At 48.7% G+C, this 18,998-nt stretch overlaps 1 protein-coding gene across 3 annotated transcripts in view; it reads left to right on the forward strand.

The window, feature by feature from the left end:
• The window catches only part of ABTB3 (ankyrin repeat and BTB domain containing 3), a gene marked incomplete at both ends in the record, with an annotated part of 305,658 nt that overhangs the window by 254,086 nt on the left and 32,574 nt on the right, over positions 1 to 18,998 (forward strand). For 2 of the 3 annotated variants that reach the window (XM_082666738.1, XM_082666740.1), the window contains 7 exons: positions 7,723 to 7,888; positions 9,993 to 10,082; positions 12,074 to 12,175; positions 14,155 to 14,248; positions 14,365 to 14,500; positions 15,167 to 15,387; positions 16,841 to 17,019. In XM_082666738.1, the coding sequence (XP_082522864.1) occupies positions 7,723 to 7,888; positions 9,993 to 10,082; positions 12,074 to 12,175; positions 14,155 to 14,248; positions 14,365 to 14,500; positions 15,167 to 15,387; positions 16,841 to 17,019 (988 nt within the window). The remainder of the gene's footprint in view (positions 1 to 7,722; positions 7,889 to 9,992; positions 10,083 to 12,073; positions 12,176 to 14,154; positions 14,249 to 14,364; positions 14,501 to 15,166; positions 15,388 to 16,840; positions 17,020 to 18,998) is intronic. The other variant, XM_082666739.1, reaches the window with a different exon arrangement.

Here is an 18,998-nt window from a genome sequence, read left to right on the forward strand (position 1 = left end):
GTGTGACAATGAGCAAATTAATTAACCTCTCTGTGCCTCATTTTCCTTATCTGTAAAATAGGTTAGTAATAATAGTGCTTTCCTCATAAGGATATCATGAGAGTTAAACAAGTCAATATTTGTAAAAAAAAAAACCTTACAATATGCCTGGTCCATGGTCATTGCTTTCTAAGTCTTTGTTGGATAAGTAAAACATGTAATGTTAGTGTCCCTATTTTACAGAGGAGAAAAATAAAGGAGATTGAGTAACCTGTGCAGCATTACCCAGGGAGTGAGGGCAGAGCCAAGCAGTGAACCCAGGCAGTCTGGCTTCTGAGCGCACACCCTGGGGGACGGGCTTAGCAGAGTTCCACTGGAGCTCAGGGATCCTGGGAGCTGCAGGTTACCTTCTCGTACCAGCGGGGTCAGGATTGGTCCTGGTGGTGGAGGAGGAAAGAGGGTGTGGGAGCCTGGCTGGGCAGGCCCATAGCATCCTGAGAGGCTCTGGCTTTTCTTGCTGTTGAACTGTTCCAGAAACTGTGCTTTCATCAAGTGTGACTCCCATTCCCCCCTCCCTCCCCAACCTCTGTCGTCAGTTACAGTTTGCTTGCAGAAGCATACAGGACAGGAATGACAGCCCTTCTGGGGGCATGGTTTCCCCACTAGGAAAAGGACCGCCTTTATTCTGGTAGAATTTGTTAAATACAGTGTCTAATCTGAGACCTTAAGAAGTGCTCTTCCTAAAACATTCTTTAGTCTCTGTGTCTCTGCATTTGCTTCTTTGAAATACAGTGTATTTTCTCCAGTCTGCACCTTGCTTTGTGATTTGTAATGATTATGGTATGAGATCTCTAATATTTAATGAGAGCTGTGTGCCAAGCTCTGTTCTCTTCCACACGCTGTACGTGGCTTATCTCATTTAATCCACACCCAAAATCCTACAAGGAAGGTATCGTTACTAAAAGCTCATTTTACAGATGAGAAAACTGAATAACACAGAGGTTAAATAACTTGCCCCAAGGTCACATAGCTGCTAAACAGTAGAGCTGGGAAAACCAGAGTTCATGCTCGTAACTTCGGTGCTAGCTTTTAAAATTCATAAATGCATAAAATGTGTCTGACGCCACACCAGCTTGCATTTGTCACTTGGACTGCATCAAGATATCAGCAGAATGTGTCAGCTCTCACCTCAACGCCGCCTCCTTCCCCGGGGGAGAAAAGGCAGTGCAATCACTGCTGTCCTCAGGCCTGCAGGCCTCCTGGAAAACATCTTTCTGAAGTCATGTTCCTGAAGTAGTGGGAAATATTGAACCAGTCTCTTGGGGCCGGGGTCCTTGAGAAGTCAGAGAAATTGACCACCTTGGTAGCTGACCACTCTTACTTAAATTGATCAGATTTTTTTATGGCATCATTGAAAGCCACTCAGAGGGAAAAACCACAAAGTTGATCACCTTCTAGTGAAGCCCCAGGTGACCGGCTTAATAGATTTCTACATAAATAAGTCCTGTACTTAGGCAGGCATGCTCATTTGTCCAGGCCACGGGGAACCTGCTGGTCTTCCGGGGCAGATCCCTCAGAGACTTTCCAGAAAGAGTAAATGGAGCTCTGAGTCGTGTCTGCAAGAATGCTGCAGGAATTAAGACTTTGCAGAGTTAAATTTTCTAACAAACCCAGTTGAACAGAAAGCCACATTTTCACATACCGCTATGGAAAATGTTTCTTACCTGTTTCAGTTTGCTGGCCTGCATTGGCTGGCAGAATTCAGTAACCAGAACCATTCCTTACTTTGTATGGCCGAGGGATTCTTGATGAACAGACGTTTCCTGGGGTCTGCTCTCAAGAATGAACAGTGGGTTGTGCGTGGATCACACATCTGTTAATGCCGTTATGCTTCAGGCACTGTTGGGGATACGACAGACAATAAGGTAGATGTGGTCCTGCCCCCAGGAGGCTGACATTCTCATGGAAAAAAACCCAAAAAACAAAAAAAACAAGCTTTTTACAAGTGAAAAAATAAATTAATAAAATAGTCACAGACTTTGAAAGGTGCCACGAAGGAGACAGATGAAATTGACCTGGAGCCACGGTGTACAGAGATAGGGGAGAAACTTACCTCCTTTAGATGGTCAGAGAAGACATCCTTTGGACATGACCTCCAGGCTCACACTTGAGGGGAGAGAAGGAGTCAGCCCTGCAAAGAGCCAGGGGAAGGGCATTCTAGCCAGGGGGAACAGCAGGAGTAAAGTCCTCCGGGCAGGACAGACGTTGGCCAGCTGAAGGTACAGAAGAGAGAGGAGAATTGCTCATACAGAGTGAAGGAGGCAGGGAAGTGCTGGAGAGCAGGGCTGGGCCGGTACCCCAGAGCCCGGCAGGCCATGCATGGAGAGCCGGATTCTATTCTCAGTACATGGGAAGGCATTGAAAGGTGTTAAGCAGAGGCAGAACATGGTCCTATAGACTTTTTTTTTCCTTGGCCATGCTCCATGGCTTGTGGGATCTTAGTTCCCTGACCAGGGATTGAACCCAGGCCCTCGGCAGTGAGAGCGCAAACCACTGGACCACCAGGGAACTCCCCTTATAGACGTTTTAAGTTCACTCTCACCTTGTGTAAGAGACTGGTTTGGATAGAGAGAAGAGTCAAATCACACGGAAAACTTTTTTCAAATTTATTTTATTTATTTATTTTTTGGCTGTGTTGGGTCTTCGTTGCTGTGCACGGGCTTTCTCTAGTTGTGGCGAGCAGGGGCTACTCTTCGTTGTGGTGCATGGGCTTCTCATGTTGTGGAGCACGGGTTCTAGGCACGTGGGCTTCAGTAGTTGTGGCATGTGGGCTCAGTAGTTATGGCACATGGGCTTAGTTGCTCCACGGCATGTGGGATCTTCCCAGCCCAGGGACTGAACCCGTGTCCCCTGCATTGGCAGGCGAATTCTTAACCACTGTGCCACCAGGGAAGTCCCTCACACAGAAAACTTTTATTAAAGCATTTCAAAATACAACTTTCCAATATATAAAAGTCTAAACAACTGTCCCTTCCCAGCCCTCCCCTGCTAATGACCCAAGCCAAAGCACTGTCACGAGAATTCGTCATCACAAACTCTTATGCCTATGCTTGGTGCAAGGCAGTCCTTGTTTGTCAGCAGCTGTCTAGGATATCACAGGCCTAAGAATTAAAATATGCCCAGACCTGAAAGTCTCTGCACTATGAGCACTTTAATAGGACTGAAATTATGACCTCTAGGCAAGAGATGCTGGTGTTGTATGGACACCAAGGGGGGAAAGCAGGAGTGGGGAGGTGGGATGAATTGGGAGATTGAGATTGACGTATATACACTAGTATGTATAAAAGAGATAACTAATAAGAACCTGCTGTATCGCCCAGGGGACTCTACTTCACTTCGCTGTATGGTAGAAACTAACACAACATTGTAAAACAACCATCCCCCCCCCCCAAAAAAAAGATGCTGGTGTTTAGAAGCAGGGTACGGGTGGTGGAGGTGGAGAGAAGCGGGCGGATTTGGGATTTGGGTGGGAACATTAACAGCTGATGGAATGAATATGGGCATGAGAGAAGGTTCTGGCCTGAGCGCCTTGGGTGGACGGTGATGCCATTTACGGAGATGGGATGACTGGAGGACAAGGACGGAGGGTGGGGATGGACATAGAAACCTCCATTCTGGACGGGCCCAATTTGAGGGTCTGAGAGCCATCCAAGCAGCTTGGTCCAGTAGACGGTTGTATATGCCAGCATGATGGAGAAGTACCAGTGTCAGGCCGGGGTCTCAGATCAGCCAGGTCAGATCCTGGCTCGCCGCGTACCAGCCCTGTGACTTGGACAGTTTCCTCATCTCTGGAACGGGGCTCCCAATATCACCTACATTGTGGGCTTGTTGTACTGATCGTATGAGTTAATACGTGGGAAGAGCTTAGATTTCAATAGTCAGTATTCAATAAGTGTTGGATTCCTATAATAACAATTATCATCATCATCATCATCATCTTAGCGACAGTAATTTCTTGCCATTTCTCTCTTTCTAATTAAAATCAAGGACCTTTGTAGCTGGTAAACACTTCTCCTGCTGTTCCAGGAATTATCGCTTTACCAGTCTGGGAGCTCCGTGAACACGGGGTAGGGTCTGTGTCTCTCCTTCATAACCTCCCCTCCTGGTGCCCACACGCAGGATGTGCCGCAGTAACCCTCATCCAGTTACATGGAATTTAGCGTGATTCCGGAAAAGATGCTTATTTGAGAGAATCAATCAGGCATTGAAGAGAGCAGAAGGGGCTTGGACACAGACGGGAGAGAGGAAATTGCAAATTCAGTGACGGTGACGATTCACAGCATCTTTGCTCCCCAAGAAGGAGGCTCTTGATTTCACAGAGCAACCTCTTCCAGAATTAGTTAGTGGTCTGTTAGAAGAAAGGTTTCTCTTCCAATTAGTCAAATCAGATACCTCCCCAAGATTTGCACACACACACCCCCATCAAGGCTCCAGACACCTCGGTGTGACACCTGCAGGCCCCCGTCTCTCCCTCTCCGGAAGCCTCTGTGATATGTGCCCCAGGATCTCACCCTGTTGCTCTCACCTTCTTCTCTCTGTTGTGTTCATTTTGCCTGAAGCATCTGCCTTAACCAGTTTCGGGGGAACATGGGTCCCTTAGATGCAGCGCACTGCCACACCAAGCACCTCCCCTCTTCCCCTGGAGATGGGTGCTGTCTACATTCAGTGAGATCCATGATCTCACCGTGTGCTCTTTTCAAATCATGGCACGTGGCTCTGCCCTTTCCCAGATTTATTTTTTTAAGTTAAATTTCAATTTCAGATAAACAGTGAATAATGTTCTAGTATAAGTTTGTGTCACTCAGTATTTGCTAAAGTATATTTATTTGCTAAATCTGGCCACCGTAGCTGTAAGAATCCCAAGTCCAAATTCCCATGAACTGGACCAAGAAGCCCTAGGGCACAGCCCCATTATGTGTCCTTAGAAGTTCACATCTTGGGTGCTGATGCCATGGTCTAAAGCCAGACCCGGAGTCTTCAGCCCTCCCCTACCCACACCTGGAGAGCTCTCAGGCTTCCTCGGAGAGTCTTCCAACTGAGGTAGTCTTGGCTCCCCGACCTAACATGAAAAGCTCTAATCCTGGAGTCCAGGGTCCAGGTCCAAGTCTCCTAAATACCTTTCTTAGTTCCTCCCAGGGCTGTCATACAAACAAGCCCTCGGATGGCCTGGCCTGACACGCAGTTCCTGAAGCATGTATGCAGATTAGACCCCACGTCAACACCAAGCTTCCTCTTTCTCTGGATTCCACCGTCACTGCATCAGCGCCCTCTGGTCCTCTAAGAGCCCTAACATCTCCTGTGACTGTGTTCCTATTTCCGGACAGCCTTCCTCCAAGGCTCCTTTGCCAGCTGAGATGATTGATAGGTCAGGAACCCAGTGAAGAGTCACGGGCACACCCATCCCACGTGATTCCTAAGGTTCCCTCTGTTCTTCATCCCTCAGGTCCTCTGCCCCAGATCCTAGCCGTTCTGAGGAGCCTTAGTGCCATAAACTTTCAGAACAACAGTCCGTCTCATTTCCTTCAAGGATTAACAAGAAGCTAGTTCCCTGGCAAAGTTAACCCTTCCTCACACCAGAAAGTGGGTTATTTAGAGGCAGGAGTGGAACCAGGAATTCTGGAGCCCTGGCTCCTTTCCTGGGTATCCATGCCCAGCATTAGCAAAGAGCAGGAATATGAAGGGGTCCGGGACAGCACAGACTCCTGATGATGCAGGGCGTGTAGCTCACCAGCCTGAGGACAAGGGCCATCGCCTGAGAAATGGGCACCTGCTCGTAGAAAAATGGAATCTTCGTCCTCTGCTCTGTCCCAGCACCCACTACCTTCACTCAGCCCCTTGTCACTTCACACTTGGGCAGTGACTTCTTTCTGTTTGGCTGTTTCTTTTAGCACTAACATCTCCCCACCTCTAGGGTCAGCTCCCCTCAAATCCATCCTCCACGGTCTCCCAGAGTTGGCCATCCAACCGTATCACTCCCCTGCCTGCTTAGAAACCTTCAGTGGCTCTTACGGATAAAGTCTTAGGATTAAGTAAAGTTCCCCACCCTCAGCTTCTGGCCCTCTGCCTGGAAGTTTATGCCCCAGAAACACTAAAACCTCCATAGTTAGCTCTCAGAGCCCGCCACGTCTCATGTCCATACCTTTGCTCATGCAAGCCCTGCTCCAAGTTCTCCTACCCTCTGTCCCTCTCTCTCCTTATTTAAGACACAGTTCAGTCTGTCATACAGAGTGAAGTAAGTCAGAAAGAGAAAAACAAATACCGTATGCTAATGCACATATATGGAATCTTAAAAAAAACGGTACTCATGAACCTAGTGGCGAGGCAGGAATAAAGACAGAGACGTAGAGAACGGACTTGAGGACACTGGGAGGGGGAAGGGGAAGCTGGGATGAAGTGAGAGAGTGGCATGGACATATATACACTACCAAATGTAAAATAGACAGCTAGTGGGAAGCAGCCGCATAGCACAGGGAGATCAGCTCGGTGCTTTGTGATGACCTAGAGGGGTTGGATAGGGAGGGTGGGAGGGAGGCTCAAGAGGGAGGGGATATGGGGATATATGTATACACGTAGCTGATTCACTTTGTTGTACGGCAGAAACTAACACAACATTGTAAAGCAATTATACTCCAATAAAGATATATATTTAAAAAAAGCCAAAGCTCAGGGGTCACCTTCCCCAGGAAGCCTTGCTGGATCCCCTAGGCTCTGTTTGGTGTGTGTCTCTGAACACCTCAATCACTGCAATTGCCACATGGCATTATGGTTGCCAGGGCCTGTGCCCTCTCCCCTTCCAGGCATTGTGCGCCTCTTGCAAACAGGTGCTCAGTAAATGCTTGGTGATTTGATTTGACAATTCACCATAAGAAGGAAGTAACATCCTTTGCAAGTGTAGTTTGTATCCCCTTCTTGAATTCCTTGATTCTCCTCCCCACCCTTCCCTAACCTGGCTCACTTCGCCCAACTGGCTCGGTTAGTTTCCAAAGCATCTCACCACTAGTACTCTTATTTTATCTTGCCAGGTCTCCGCCCTGCTTCCACTTTGAAAGTAGAGACTCCAGCCATTCTGTGTTCACTCGGCTAACGTTTTTAACACCTCCACGTGCTGGGTACTGTCTGGACTGTGATGCAGAGACTTGCTGGACAAGGTCCCTGCTCTCAGAAGTCCCCAGCCTGGAGGGGAAGTCAGACAAGGAAAGAGGCAAATAGTATATGCTGTGATGGGGGGACGGGGGGACACAGTATATACCCAGGTCAGCTCTCCACAGACTGCCTTGGGCTCACATCCCAGCTCACTGCTTTTTGCTGTGTGGCCTTGGGCAAGTCCCTTATCTGTGTCTGTTTCCCATGGTTAAAAGAGAGGGTAATGATAGTACTTACCTCTTAGGGTTATGTGGGGAGTAAACGAATTAACTCATGTAAAGAGTTTAACCATAGTGAACAGTCAGTAAATATTAGCCATTATTATTCTTAGGTCAATATGCTGTGGGAGCAGAGGAGAGATAAGACAGATAAGCTGCAGTTATAAAGGACAAGGATCAAGAGATATCCACATTCTAACTGGAGCCCAGAAACAAGCAATTGACATGAAAAGCAAATGGAAAGTCTCCTTGGTGCTTCCTAACTCGAGAGCCAGTCCTGGCGAAGCTGCTGCACACACCTGACCATCTCTCCCTTCCTTAGGGCCGACGACTGCTTTTGCGCTTCTCGGAAGCTGGACGCAGTGGCCATCGAAGCCAAGTTTAAGCAGGACCTGGGTTTCCGGATGCTGAACTGTGGGCGGACGGACCTGGTGAAGCAGGCAGTGTCTCTCCTGGGGCCCGATGGGATCAACACCATGAGCGAACAGGTACAGGGTCCTCGGAGTGTCTGAACAGGCACCCCACCTCCACCATGTGCCCTGCCCCAGGGCAGGATGGAAACAGCAGGCACTGAACAGAGGCTCCCCCTTCTGGTGACGTAGGGTGATTGTGTTGTTGTTGTTGTTTTCTTTTTTTTTTTAAGTTTTTAAAATAGCTTATAAAAATATCCTTGTTCATCTGTACAGAAGTTGCACGTGATCCTTGCAGCTGAAATGGAAAATAGAGAAAAATAGACCTATTCCAGAAAGGAAATCATACCATCATCATCCACCATCATTTATATTTAGCTTGTGTCCTTCAAGCCCTTTTTCCAGCATAGTTAAAATTAGTTCTCTGCATCACAGAACAAATCCAAGCAGATTTTCACCAAACTTTCAGGGTGTGTTTAAGATACACAAAAGTCATTCTGAGGGACCCTAGGAGACACCTCAGAGACAGGCAGCCATCCCCCAAACCACTGACACAGGTACAGTGAGAGGCTTGTGTATCTATCAGGGAGACACCCCGGGTGGGTGAAGATGTCACGGATGGAGAAAACAAACAGCAGCTTTCAATGTGAGCCCCAGATGGAAAGTCACAAAGGACAAATGGAACTGCTTCTCACATGGGCAGCTCATGCAGCAAGTTCCAGGGAAGGGATAACAGCTAATAATTTTCTTGAGCAACACAAAGGAGCCGTAATACACACACACACACATACACACACACACACACACACACACACACACACATTATTTTTTAAGAACAAGGATTTATTATCTTTCTGGTTTTGGTATTTTGTATTAAAGATACTTTGCAGTATCATTAAATATTCTTTTTTTAACTCAATGGCTACATAAAATGGTCATATTATTTGTTCAGTGAACCATACCTCAGCTGTTGAATACTTAGATTGTTTCTAATTACTTATATCAGTAATGCTGAGCTACATATACTTACGCAAACCTTTGTTCAAATCTCTGATTATTTCATTAGGGAACTTTTTTTTAAGTGGAAATAGTCACTCAAATGCATCAACTTATCTTAAAGTTTTTGATCTCAAATTACTTTCCCGGAGACTGTTTCCTTGTACACACTCTCCAACTATTTATGTGTACCCTGTTAATCTTTTACTTAATTTAATTATCTTTTGCCTGTTTTTCATTAGAGCTTAAGTGTTTTTCTTCTTTATTTCAAAGAGCTCTTTACATATTAGACATATAACCCTCTGTTACAATATGACAAATATGTCTCAATTTATTTTGTTTACCTCTTAGTTTTGTTTATGTTTTCAATTGCGTGTCCTCAACACTATAATGATTTTCTTTTGTGATTTCTTCCATTACTTTTATGCCTAGAAACGGATTCAGTTAGATGTCTTTTATGGTTTTAATTTTTTTCTCTATATCTCTAATCAAACTGGAAATGATTTTGGTGTATAGTGTGAGATAAGACTCTAACCTGAACATTTTCCCAAACGTTCACAACACTGTTTATTGAAAAATCTATCCCTTACTTCTGTTGGTTGTGGTACTTTGTAATAAGCAGGAATCGTGGGCAGATATGGAATTCCTGAAAGTCATTCCTCATTCCCTTGCCTTTTGCTTGTAAATGATAATGTCAAAGCTGACGTCGTGCTGGGGTCATACTCAGAGGCACCAATTTCCTTTGACACTGACCAGCAGCTCACATAGAGCAAAGATGACACTTATATTGTGAAAGAGAAAATGTCAAGGAAACAGTGTTTACCAATTAGATAGCTTAGGGCTGATATTGCAGAATCCAGAAAGTTCCTAAGAGCTTTCAGTTGAAACCAGCCACTTGTTTCAGCAAACACTTTTAGATCTGTTGCACCCTAAGGCAAACAAAAAATCCTCCGACTTAAGCCAAGATAAATGCAAAAATAAGGCAATGTATGTTTCCCTTCTTGCTTCCCTTTTGGTTTTCAAAATATGGAGGATTATGACCTTATAGGGCTGTACATTTACTTTAAAATACTGGATTTTGAGTACAGTTATAGCCTTCTTCACACAAGTAAGATTTTCCGTTTGTTTTGTCAAGTGACACAGCCACCTGGTAAACCTCCATTCTCTGGTTTTTAACTCACTGCAGGGCATGACCCCCCTGATGTACGCCTGCGTCCGCGGGGACGAGGCAATGGTTCAGATGCTGCTGGATGCCGGAGCTGACCTGAATGTGGAGGTGAGGGTGCAGAGGGCTGCAGGGCCCCTGGGCCTGGCAGTCCCTCGGGAAGGCGAGCAAAGAGAGGGGGGCTTTATCTCCCAAAGAGCCACCGCTGAGGGTGCTCAGTCCAGCAAATAGGTCAGACCAGCTTTTGGATTTCCTCCATCCTGAGGCCCCAGCCCAACCAAACTCCAAGGAGCTGCCCCAAAACATTTTTCATTTAAAAACAACCAACGAGGCCACAAGGAGCCCTAGCTTTTCCCTCAGTTCAGCTGTACCCAATCTCTGATTCTTCTTGCTGATCCATTCCTTCTGGGGTCGGGAAGAGAGAGCTCTCCTGAGCCATCAGCCCTTTCCTCTGCCAAATACAAAGTTGGTCCACGTACCCTGAGCTCAGGTGTAGCTCCCCCAGATCTTCCACCCTCCCCCACCGAATCCCGATTGGCTCACCCAGTTGGCCGGTTTAAACCACAGGTCTTAAAGCTAATTGCAAAGCTTCCATGAGGCAGTGTGGTATAGTGGAAAGCACACTCCCCGCAGGCTTTAGAATTTGACACCTGGATTCAAATTCTGAAACTACTGCATCTTAGTAACTTGCTTTTCTGCTTGGGCAAATAGTTTAACCTTCCTGAGCTTCAGTGTTCCCCTTTGCAAAATGGGAGAACAATCGCACCCATCTCAGAGAGTTGTTGGAAGAAGTAAATACAGAGTAGCATCAATTTAGGACTCAGTTATTATTGGTTCCTGCCCCCACCAAGGCTTATAATAGGTAAAATAACACTTTTTGACCATGTTCTATGCTGACTTAAGACCCACTCTCACAAAAAAAAAAAAAAAAAAGAAGACCCACTCTCTTCCGGCAGCCTAATATTGGCAGTCTCAGAAGCTGAGAAGATCGATTGACATGCTGCACTCCTAACTCAGCCACCCCAGGAAACTTTTTTTAGTTCAAAATTAGATGCTCTTGTAGTCTTAGTACTGTGGTTAAAAAAAAAAGCATGCTTTATATTCATCTGAGGAAAGCAGGCAATAGACATGGTTTTGGATCCAGAACCATTTTGGATCTTATAAATTTTAGGTATTGGGGATTTTTTTTTTCCTGCTATGAATCCCCCAAGCACTGTGCACATCCCTGCAAAGGCTCGTCAACTTTGGGTCCTGGTGGGGTTCTCTGGTCCTCTAGCCCATCCCACAGCTCCCAGCTCAAGGTCCTCCCCCCGCCGGTGATTAGTGAAATCAACTGCTATGAAAGCAGCAGGCATCGCGGCTATATGGCCCCAGGAATGTTTGGAAGAAAAGCCATGTGTAGGTGGCAATCCTGCAGGACCCTAACCTTTAGCTGTCCTGCAGCCTCTCTCTTGGCCTGGGGTGTTTTGAGGTCCCCATATGGGAAGGCCAGTATCAGATTGCTCATTCGTGGTGTGCCCAGGGAATGTTTGTGCCTAGGTTTCCAGTAGCATGAGGGTCCTTGTCAACCAGGAAGCCAGCAGAAGAATGAAGTGAAGACAGTGTGGGGTGAGCTGTGACCAGATGGTGATGTCCTCCATCAGAAGGCTGGTGGTATTGCTTGGCTTGAAAGCTCGAAGCAGACCTCCCCTTGCACGGGGTTTGCCACTGCCAAGAATTTCCCCTGAAGATGTGGATGTGATGGTAGTGGCCTCACACTACCTGACATCCTGTAGCTCTCAGAAGCATCACCCTCCCTTAAGCAGGAAGAGGAAACAGGCAGGGGAGCAGGCTCATTGTAGCCACCATTACAGCTTCTCCAAGGCTCCTTAGAGGTGGTCAGAAATCATCCATTCAACTCTTTTCAGATGAGAAGCAAAGGAGTCCTTATTGTGACGGAGGATATAAAGTCACTACCCCACATCTCCAGTGTTTCCCGAGGCGCCTTCTAGGACGTCCTTTTGTACATATCTGGCCCACATGCCCAGCCACAGATAGGTCAGATTTGCTGGTCTAAGTATTGTGAAGGTCACATTTTGAAAATAACTTCAATTTGTTTATAGGTTGTCAGTACTCCTCATAAATATCCATCCGTCCACCCTGAGACCCGCCATTGGACGGCTCTGACTTTTGCTGTGTTGCATGGACATATTCCTGTAGTTCAGGTATTAACATATTTCCCTATCCACATCTGACCTTTAATTTTACCTCTTTCATTACGCAAATTTGTACCTCTCCCAGCATGCCTATTCCCTAAGAGATTCATATTGGTTAATTGCAGTTAAATATAGCACATTCATATCATATGAATGAAAATATTATATGTAATGCTCTATATGGCCTGGCTCTAACCAATATGAACTTAACACATACCCACATGCAGCCTCACACGCAGAGTGGCAAACTTATCAAGTTGTTCCCAGTTGCTCGGGGGTGGGGCCTGAGCTGTGATTTTGTGGATTTGTTCATTTTTGCTTGTTGTAACATGAACGTAAGACCTGGCTGGCGTGAGACCTTAGAACCTTCCCTTAGGTGTGACCCCAGTGTTTGCATAGAGTCTAGTGGTTTCCAACCACTGGAAAGAAACATCCAGGTCTCCAAGGGAGTGGTTCCAAAAGATACTTGCTTGGATCCCACTTATGGAGAAGCCCATCCGAGAGGTCTAGAGTAGGGTCTTCACATGTGTCTTCTGAAACAGCTCCCTGAGTATGTCCGCATCTGAGGTCCTTTGGGCACGTAAGTGTGTTTTGCCTGCACCTTCTCTGGCTGTTGTAGAGTTGGTGTTCGATGAATACCCATCTAGTATATTCTAGATCTTAAGCTCGGTTTATTCTAGATCTTAAAACTTTACTTCATTGGAAAAAAGAGATCAGCATCCAGGTCCCTGACCACATCTGACCCCCTAATAAACGCTGAGCTTTGGGTACATCGGGAACTCACCTCCTTTTACGTGGTCCAAGCCTCTTAGAATTATGCAGAGCAGAAAATAGTGTGCTAGGGACCCCTAGGCAATGTTGGAGTGCCACAGGAATCCTTCGTTGTTTCCTAGGTCGTGGGAATCCTTAAGACAGATCCGAAGTCATGTTTCAGGAGGTTGAGTGTGTGACATGTCACACCGAGAGCTGGCTTCTGCCTGTAGAATGTCATGACCAGCCCACTCCTAGTGGAAGGATCTAAGAAAGGAGGGGTCAGAGGGTGGCCTAGTGGACACCAATGCCATCCCTTAACATGCAGTGGAATCCCCAGCCTTTAAATCAGGAATAGGAGCAGTGGGTAGCCAAGCCAAACAGAAGTCAGGTCACCTCTGTGCAGCAGGTGCACACATCATGGGATGCCAGGTAGGCAGCCCCTTCCTGGCTGTGCCCTCAGGTAGCCCTGAACAGGTAAGACAGATGTTTCCCCCTCATTGTACATCAGCAGTGCTGACAGCACGTTCACTGTGAGATCCGGCATGGACAGCATCTCTGTGTTTAGGAAGCCCAGATCTCTCAGAGATGCACAGAATGGAATCATATTCAGCAGCGCTCTTGGAAGCTCACTCTGCCACTTTACTCACTGATCTTGCTGGCCAGAAAACTCAGCATCTGCTGAGCTGTCCTCAGAGCCCTCCAGGATGTTCTAGAAGCGATTCTTATCCTGGTTGGCCCTGGTGGTCCCCGAAGAGTTCTTCAGAACTCTTGCGTTGCTATGGCTCTAAGAGACCCCACTAATACTCTCCGAGGCTTTATGTCACCGACCCCGAAAGGAAGTCCTCCAACCCTCTGGTGCCACGAGCTTCTAGCTCAGTGCTTCTAGAAACTTCTAATGTACATATAAATCACTTGGAGAACTTGCTGAAGTGCAGATTCCCATCATTCGGTCTGGGGTGGAGCCTCAGAGCCAGCATTTCAAACAAGCTCCCAGGGGATGCCGATGCTACTGTCACTCAAACTGTGGACCACAATTTGAGTGATCTGAGGCTCTAGAAGATATGAGAGGCTCTCGGTTTTTCCTCTGAGATGCAATTGCCCTCCCCCGTGCACATGCTCACAGACCCAGAGGGAGGGCAGGAACACTGACGTCACACTGATTTCCACCACCTTTTCCTGACGTCCCCTCGCATGTATGTCCTTTAAACATCTCAATGGTCACTCTTCCTCCGCAGCTCCTCCTGGACGCTGGGGCCAAGGTGGAGGGCTCTGTGGAGCATGGCGAGGAGAACTATTCAGAAACGCCCCTCCAGCTCGCAGCCGCCGTAGGTAAGAGTTGCTGATGCTCACGCCAGCCAAGGGGCTCCAGCGCGCTGGCCCTTGATGTGTCTGTGACTGTGTGTTTGCTTGATTCTCTTATAAAACCCCCTTCTCTGGGCTTGCAGGAAATTTTGAGCTGGTTAGTTTGCTGTTGGAGCGTGGCGCGGACCCCCTGATAGGAACCATGTACAGGAATGGAATTTCTACCACCCCCCAGGGTGATATGAACTCTTTCAGCCAGGCCGCAGCCCACGGACACAGGTAGGCTAGGACGGCCCAAAGCCACGAGGTCCCAAGTGGTGCTTGTTAAAAATGTAGATTCCCAAGCCTACCCCAGACCCACTGTATCTCTGGATGTGGGACCCAGAGGCAGACCAGTCCTGGCCAGCCAGCTTCATGCAGCACACGTCCACTCAGACTGGCTTGTCTGGTCCTTTCCCAACCGGCTTTCCTATCACAGAGACGTCACTCTCTGCCAGGGTTGGTCAGCACTCATCCTATCACCTGTCGTGAAGTGAGAAGAATCCATTTTAAAGAATCGTAAAACCTCTCATGTTTGGTTACCTCCTGTCTACATTTCCTTCAGGATTTACCCCATCAGATTTTACTACACGTAACCCCAAGTGAAGCAAATTCACTATGGGGGGGGGGAACCGCAGGCAGACGGTTCTAGAACCTTCTAGATATTTGGGGAATGCACTTAGCTCCAAGTTGTCCTCAAGGAAACACAGCCAGACCTGCCCCACCATCTCTTCCATCCACCAAACGTAGCACCTGTGGTCAGGCCTCTGAAACCACCACCCCGGAGTTGGTCCCGTCCTTCCCTTGTCCCAAGTGAGAGGTCTCCCCACGTCCCCTGCCTAGTCCCTGCCCTGGCTCAGCCCTTCCATCTCTGAGTGTCTTCATCTCTGGGTTTATGATTGACAGGAATGTGTTCCGCAAACTGCTCGCTCAGCCAGAGAAGGAGAAGAGTGATATCCTGTCCCTGGAGGAGATTCTGGCTGAGGGGACAGACCTGGCGGAGACAACCCCGCCCCCCCTGTGTGCCAGCCGCAACAGCAAGGCCAAACTCAGAGCCCTGAGGGAGGCCATGTATCACAGCGCTGAGCATGGCTACGTGGATGTCACAATTGATATCAGGAGCATAGGTCAGTCTGGGGACCCTCCAAGGCTGGGCACAGAGCCTTTGCCCAGCTCCAGGTCACACGCACACACACACACACACACACGCACGCACGCACGCACGCACACACACCCCACGCAGCCCAGGGAACTTCTCATTTGCTGGTTGGAGCACTTCCAGGCTAAGTTCCCACACCATCCCCATAGACAGCAGCATCCTGCCAGCCCCGAAGTCCCATCCTCAGGTCACCTTTCCACGATTCCCAAACTCTGGACCCTGAGTTAGAAATTTGAATCACCTGGGGAGCTTGTCTGAATACAGATTGCCAGGCCCTACACCCAGAGGCTCTGCTTTCAAGGGTCTGGATGGATAAAGGCTGGAAATCTTTATATTTAACAATCATCCCAGGTGGTTCCCAGTGGTTGGGGAATCGCTGCCTGAGAGCCCCCAAATCCATGAAGCGGCCGCCGGCACCAGCTAGGATGAGGGCATCTCTTCCCTAGCAAGGCTGCACCCACTTCAGGGGCAAAGCCACCCTCGGGCAAAGTTAGGGGTGGCTCTCCCTTGAGTGAGCTATGCCGGAGCCATCTCCTCCGTGCGTCTGGGGAACAGGCTGGCCTGGCCTTCACCCCTCTAATGGCGCTAGCCCCGGCCCAGACACAGCAGGATGGAGCACGGGCTGCAAACACAGGCTGTGGCAGCTCAGGGTAGGCTGAGGCCCCAAGGAGGGGCCCCCGGTGCTGTTCTGGAAACTGGTCTCTCTTGGAGGGTGGCCGTTTAGTGTGGCGGACGTTTATGCCATCGCCCTGGGAGCCTGTGACGCTTGATTCTGAAGCTCAAGACCCTGAATCGTGTGCTTGTTATAAACAGTAGCGAGTGCCTCAGTCTCACAGTGAGGGGGGAGAAGCAAATCACAGCGATCAGCTGCTGGAGAGGCTTCTGTCCAGGGAGAGAGAACTGATGAAGTGCCTGCAGGTGGAAATGTCGTTTTGCACATGGGGGCGGCAGCAGCATCCTCCCGTGTCTTCACATTCAGATGGAAATACCTGCCCTGACCAGAGCAGCGGATGGTGAGGTTTCACCACCTCTAAGCTCTGGGCACGGATGTAGAGGGGATGGAGACGAAGGAAGTCAGAACTCAGAAGGATGGGATCTGCATAAAGAGTGTGCATTAGAATTCCAATATTCTACACAAGGATTATACCTTGTAAAATGCAGCCCCTAATAACGTGAGTAGCGTGCAGAACTAAACACCCATAGTTAAGGGAATCGAATTACGACCTTTAATTTCAACTTCTGCGGGTCTTTGGGGGGGAAAAAAAGCAACACTGGCTCTATTCATTGAAAGGCAGGCTCTTGGTCTCATGATGTGGTAATGTCCCCCGGAAAGGCCAGCTTCCAGATAAAAACACGCCTTCTCCTCTGGTTGTTTTCTGCCCTCCCCTCCCCTCCCCCACCCCCACCTGCCCCCTTTCCAGGTGTCCCGTGGACCCTGCACACCTGGCTGGAGTCTTTGCGGATCGCCTTCCAGCAGCACCGCCGGCCTCTCATTCAGTGCCTGTTGAAGGAGTTTAAGACCATTCAGGAGGAAGAGTACACGGAGGAGCTCGTCACCCAGGGCCTGCCCCTCATGTTCGAGATCTTGAAAGCCAGCAAGGTACGAGGGCTTAATGCCGTTGTGCTTGTGGGCAGAGAGAAAGGCTGGGGGCTCTGATCTCCATGCTCCCTGAGCCTGACCCTGTCCCACGGAGGGGGGGGGCTGCCTGCAGTCACAGCGCTGGCACAAATGTACCCCAGCTGGTTACAGCTATTTGTAGAGCCTTTCATGGGGCAGCCGCTTTACTGAACACCTGTTATGTCCCAAGGCACTTGGGCACGTGGGACAAAGTAAAAGATACCTTCCAGCCTGGGGAATTTGCATGAAAGCTGGGGAGCTAAAGCCCACCCATGGGCCCCAAGGACATCTGAGGTGGTTTGTGAAACAATGTTAAATTGGGTGGCACAGGCTCTGAGGGGTGTGAGATGCTCAGGGAAGGCGTCACTGAGGCGCTGAGACCAGGGCAGGCCTGGATGGACATTAGGAACCCAGCAGGAAGAGAGAAATGGGTGTAGCTCTCTAGGTCGACAGGATGCAGACCTGCCAAGGTCCCTGGAAAGCCAGGCCCTGAGAAGGCTTTTCAGGTCTGAGGATCGCATGAGCCTAGCGCTTGAGGCTCACGCCTTCCTCAAGGGCCTCTGAATTCCTGCTGGCACTATGTTCCCAGCAACGGGGAAATGCCGCAACCCCTTTACAACAGGCTGTGCAGGACCCGGGGGTCCTAAGATAGTGGGAGCCTGTGAAGTGTCAGGGAAGTAGGCAGGCCTCTGAACCAAAAGGGCAGCGTGGGTTCCCCTGCCAGGCTTGGCCAACAAGCTGTCACGAGTGGAGAGGGGGAGCAGCCTTCTCCAGTTGGCAGGGATGGCCCCGCAGCAAAGCAGCAGCAGCAACACACCCAGCTGCTCCCTGAGCCTTGGAGCACCTGGCCTCGGGTCCAGAGCGGGTCCCATTAGGTATTCTCATTAGCACCAGAGTCTCAGCCTCTGGGGGCTGGATTTGTGCTTGGTGTCAGGCCCCACTGAGACCCAAAACGGGAGGAGGTGTGCCGGCCCTCGGGTAATGAGCCTCAGTGATTCCACAAAGAGCAAAACCTGCTGGAAGTATTTCAAAACCAAACTCTCCCTGCCCCTCACCCCGCAACTTGAAAAATAAATAAATAAGGCCTGAAACTACCTAAGAAACCACCTTAGTGAAAAATCATTGCTAGGTCTGTTCCCAGGGTCTTGGTGTTCTAATTGGTTTTTGGTTTGGTTTTGTTTTTTTCTCTTCTACGGGCTGTAGTGGGAGTTCCAGAAATTACTAAGGCATCCTATGTATTGAGGAAAGCTAATCTATGGATTTTTTAAAGTAAACTTCACTTTGAAGAATGAGATACATCAGAAAAGTGCCCAGATCGTAACTATAGATCCTAATGAATTTTCACAAGGTAAACTTACCTGTGTGGTCAGCACCCAGACTGAGAAACGGAACATTGCTAGCACGCCAGCAGGCCCCTAATACCCCACTCAGCCACCACCCAGAAAGGGCAGCCAACAGCCTCTGAAAGTAGCACCTGGAGGCCTGGAAGAAGCCAGGGGCCTTTGGCAGATGTAGACTAGAGCCTGCTCCCTGTCAGCTGTACTGATCTTGGAGGGTGGGGGGAGCCAGGGATGGGGCAGGAGCAGCGTGTGGTCAGGAGCGGGGGGCAAGTCTGGGGAAAAGGGTGCTTTCAAGAGTCAAGTTTGCCCTTATGGGGGGGGGGTCAATGGTAACCCCTACTGGTGAGATGTGGTATTACACCACCATGTACACTGACCACAGGGGACAAAGAGGTGATCAATTTCCCTTGGCTGCCGGGGCAAGTCAAGCAGTCCCCAAACATGGTGATGTTCCTGGGGTCAAAAGATGTCTAGAGAGAGATGGTGGCAGAGAAGTTCAGAGAGTTGAGAAAGTGCTGCAAAGCTCTGCCTTCAGAAAGTGTCCTATTGGAGGAAAGGAGTAGCCATGCATCACACAACTAGCTAGCATTGTCCCTTCTCCCTCCATTAACGGATTCCTGT

This window comes from Grampus griseus, assembly GCF_964374135.1.
Source record: "Grampus griseus genome assembly, chromosome: 11".
Lineage (NCBI taxonomy): Eukaryota > Metazoa > Chordata > Mammalia > Artiodactyla > Delphinidae > Grampus > Grampus griseus.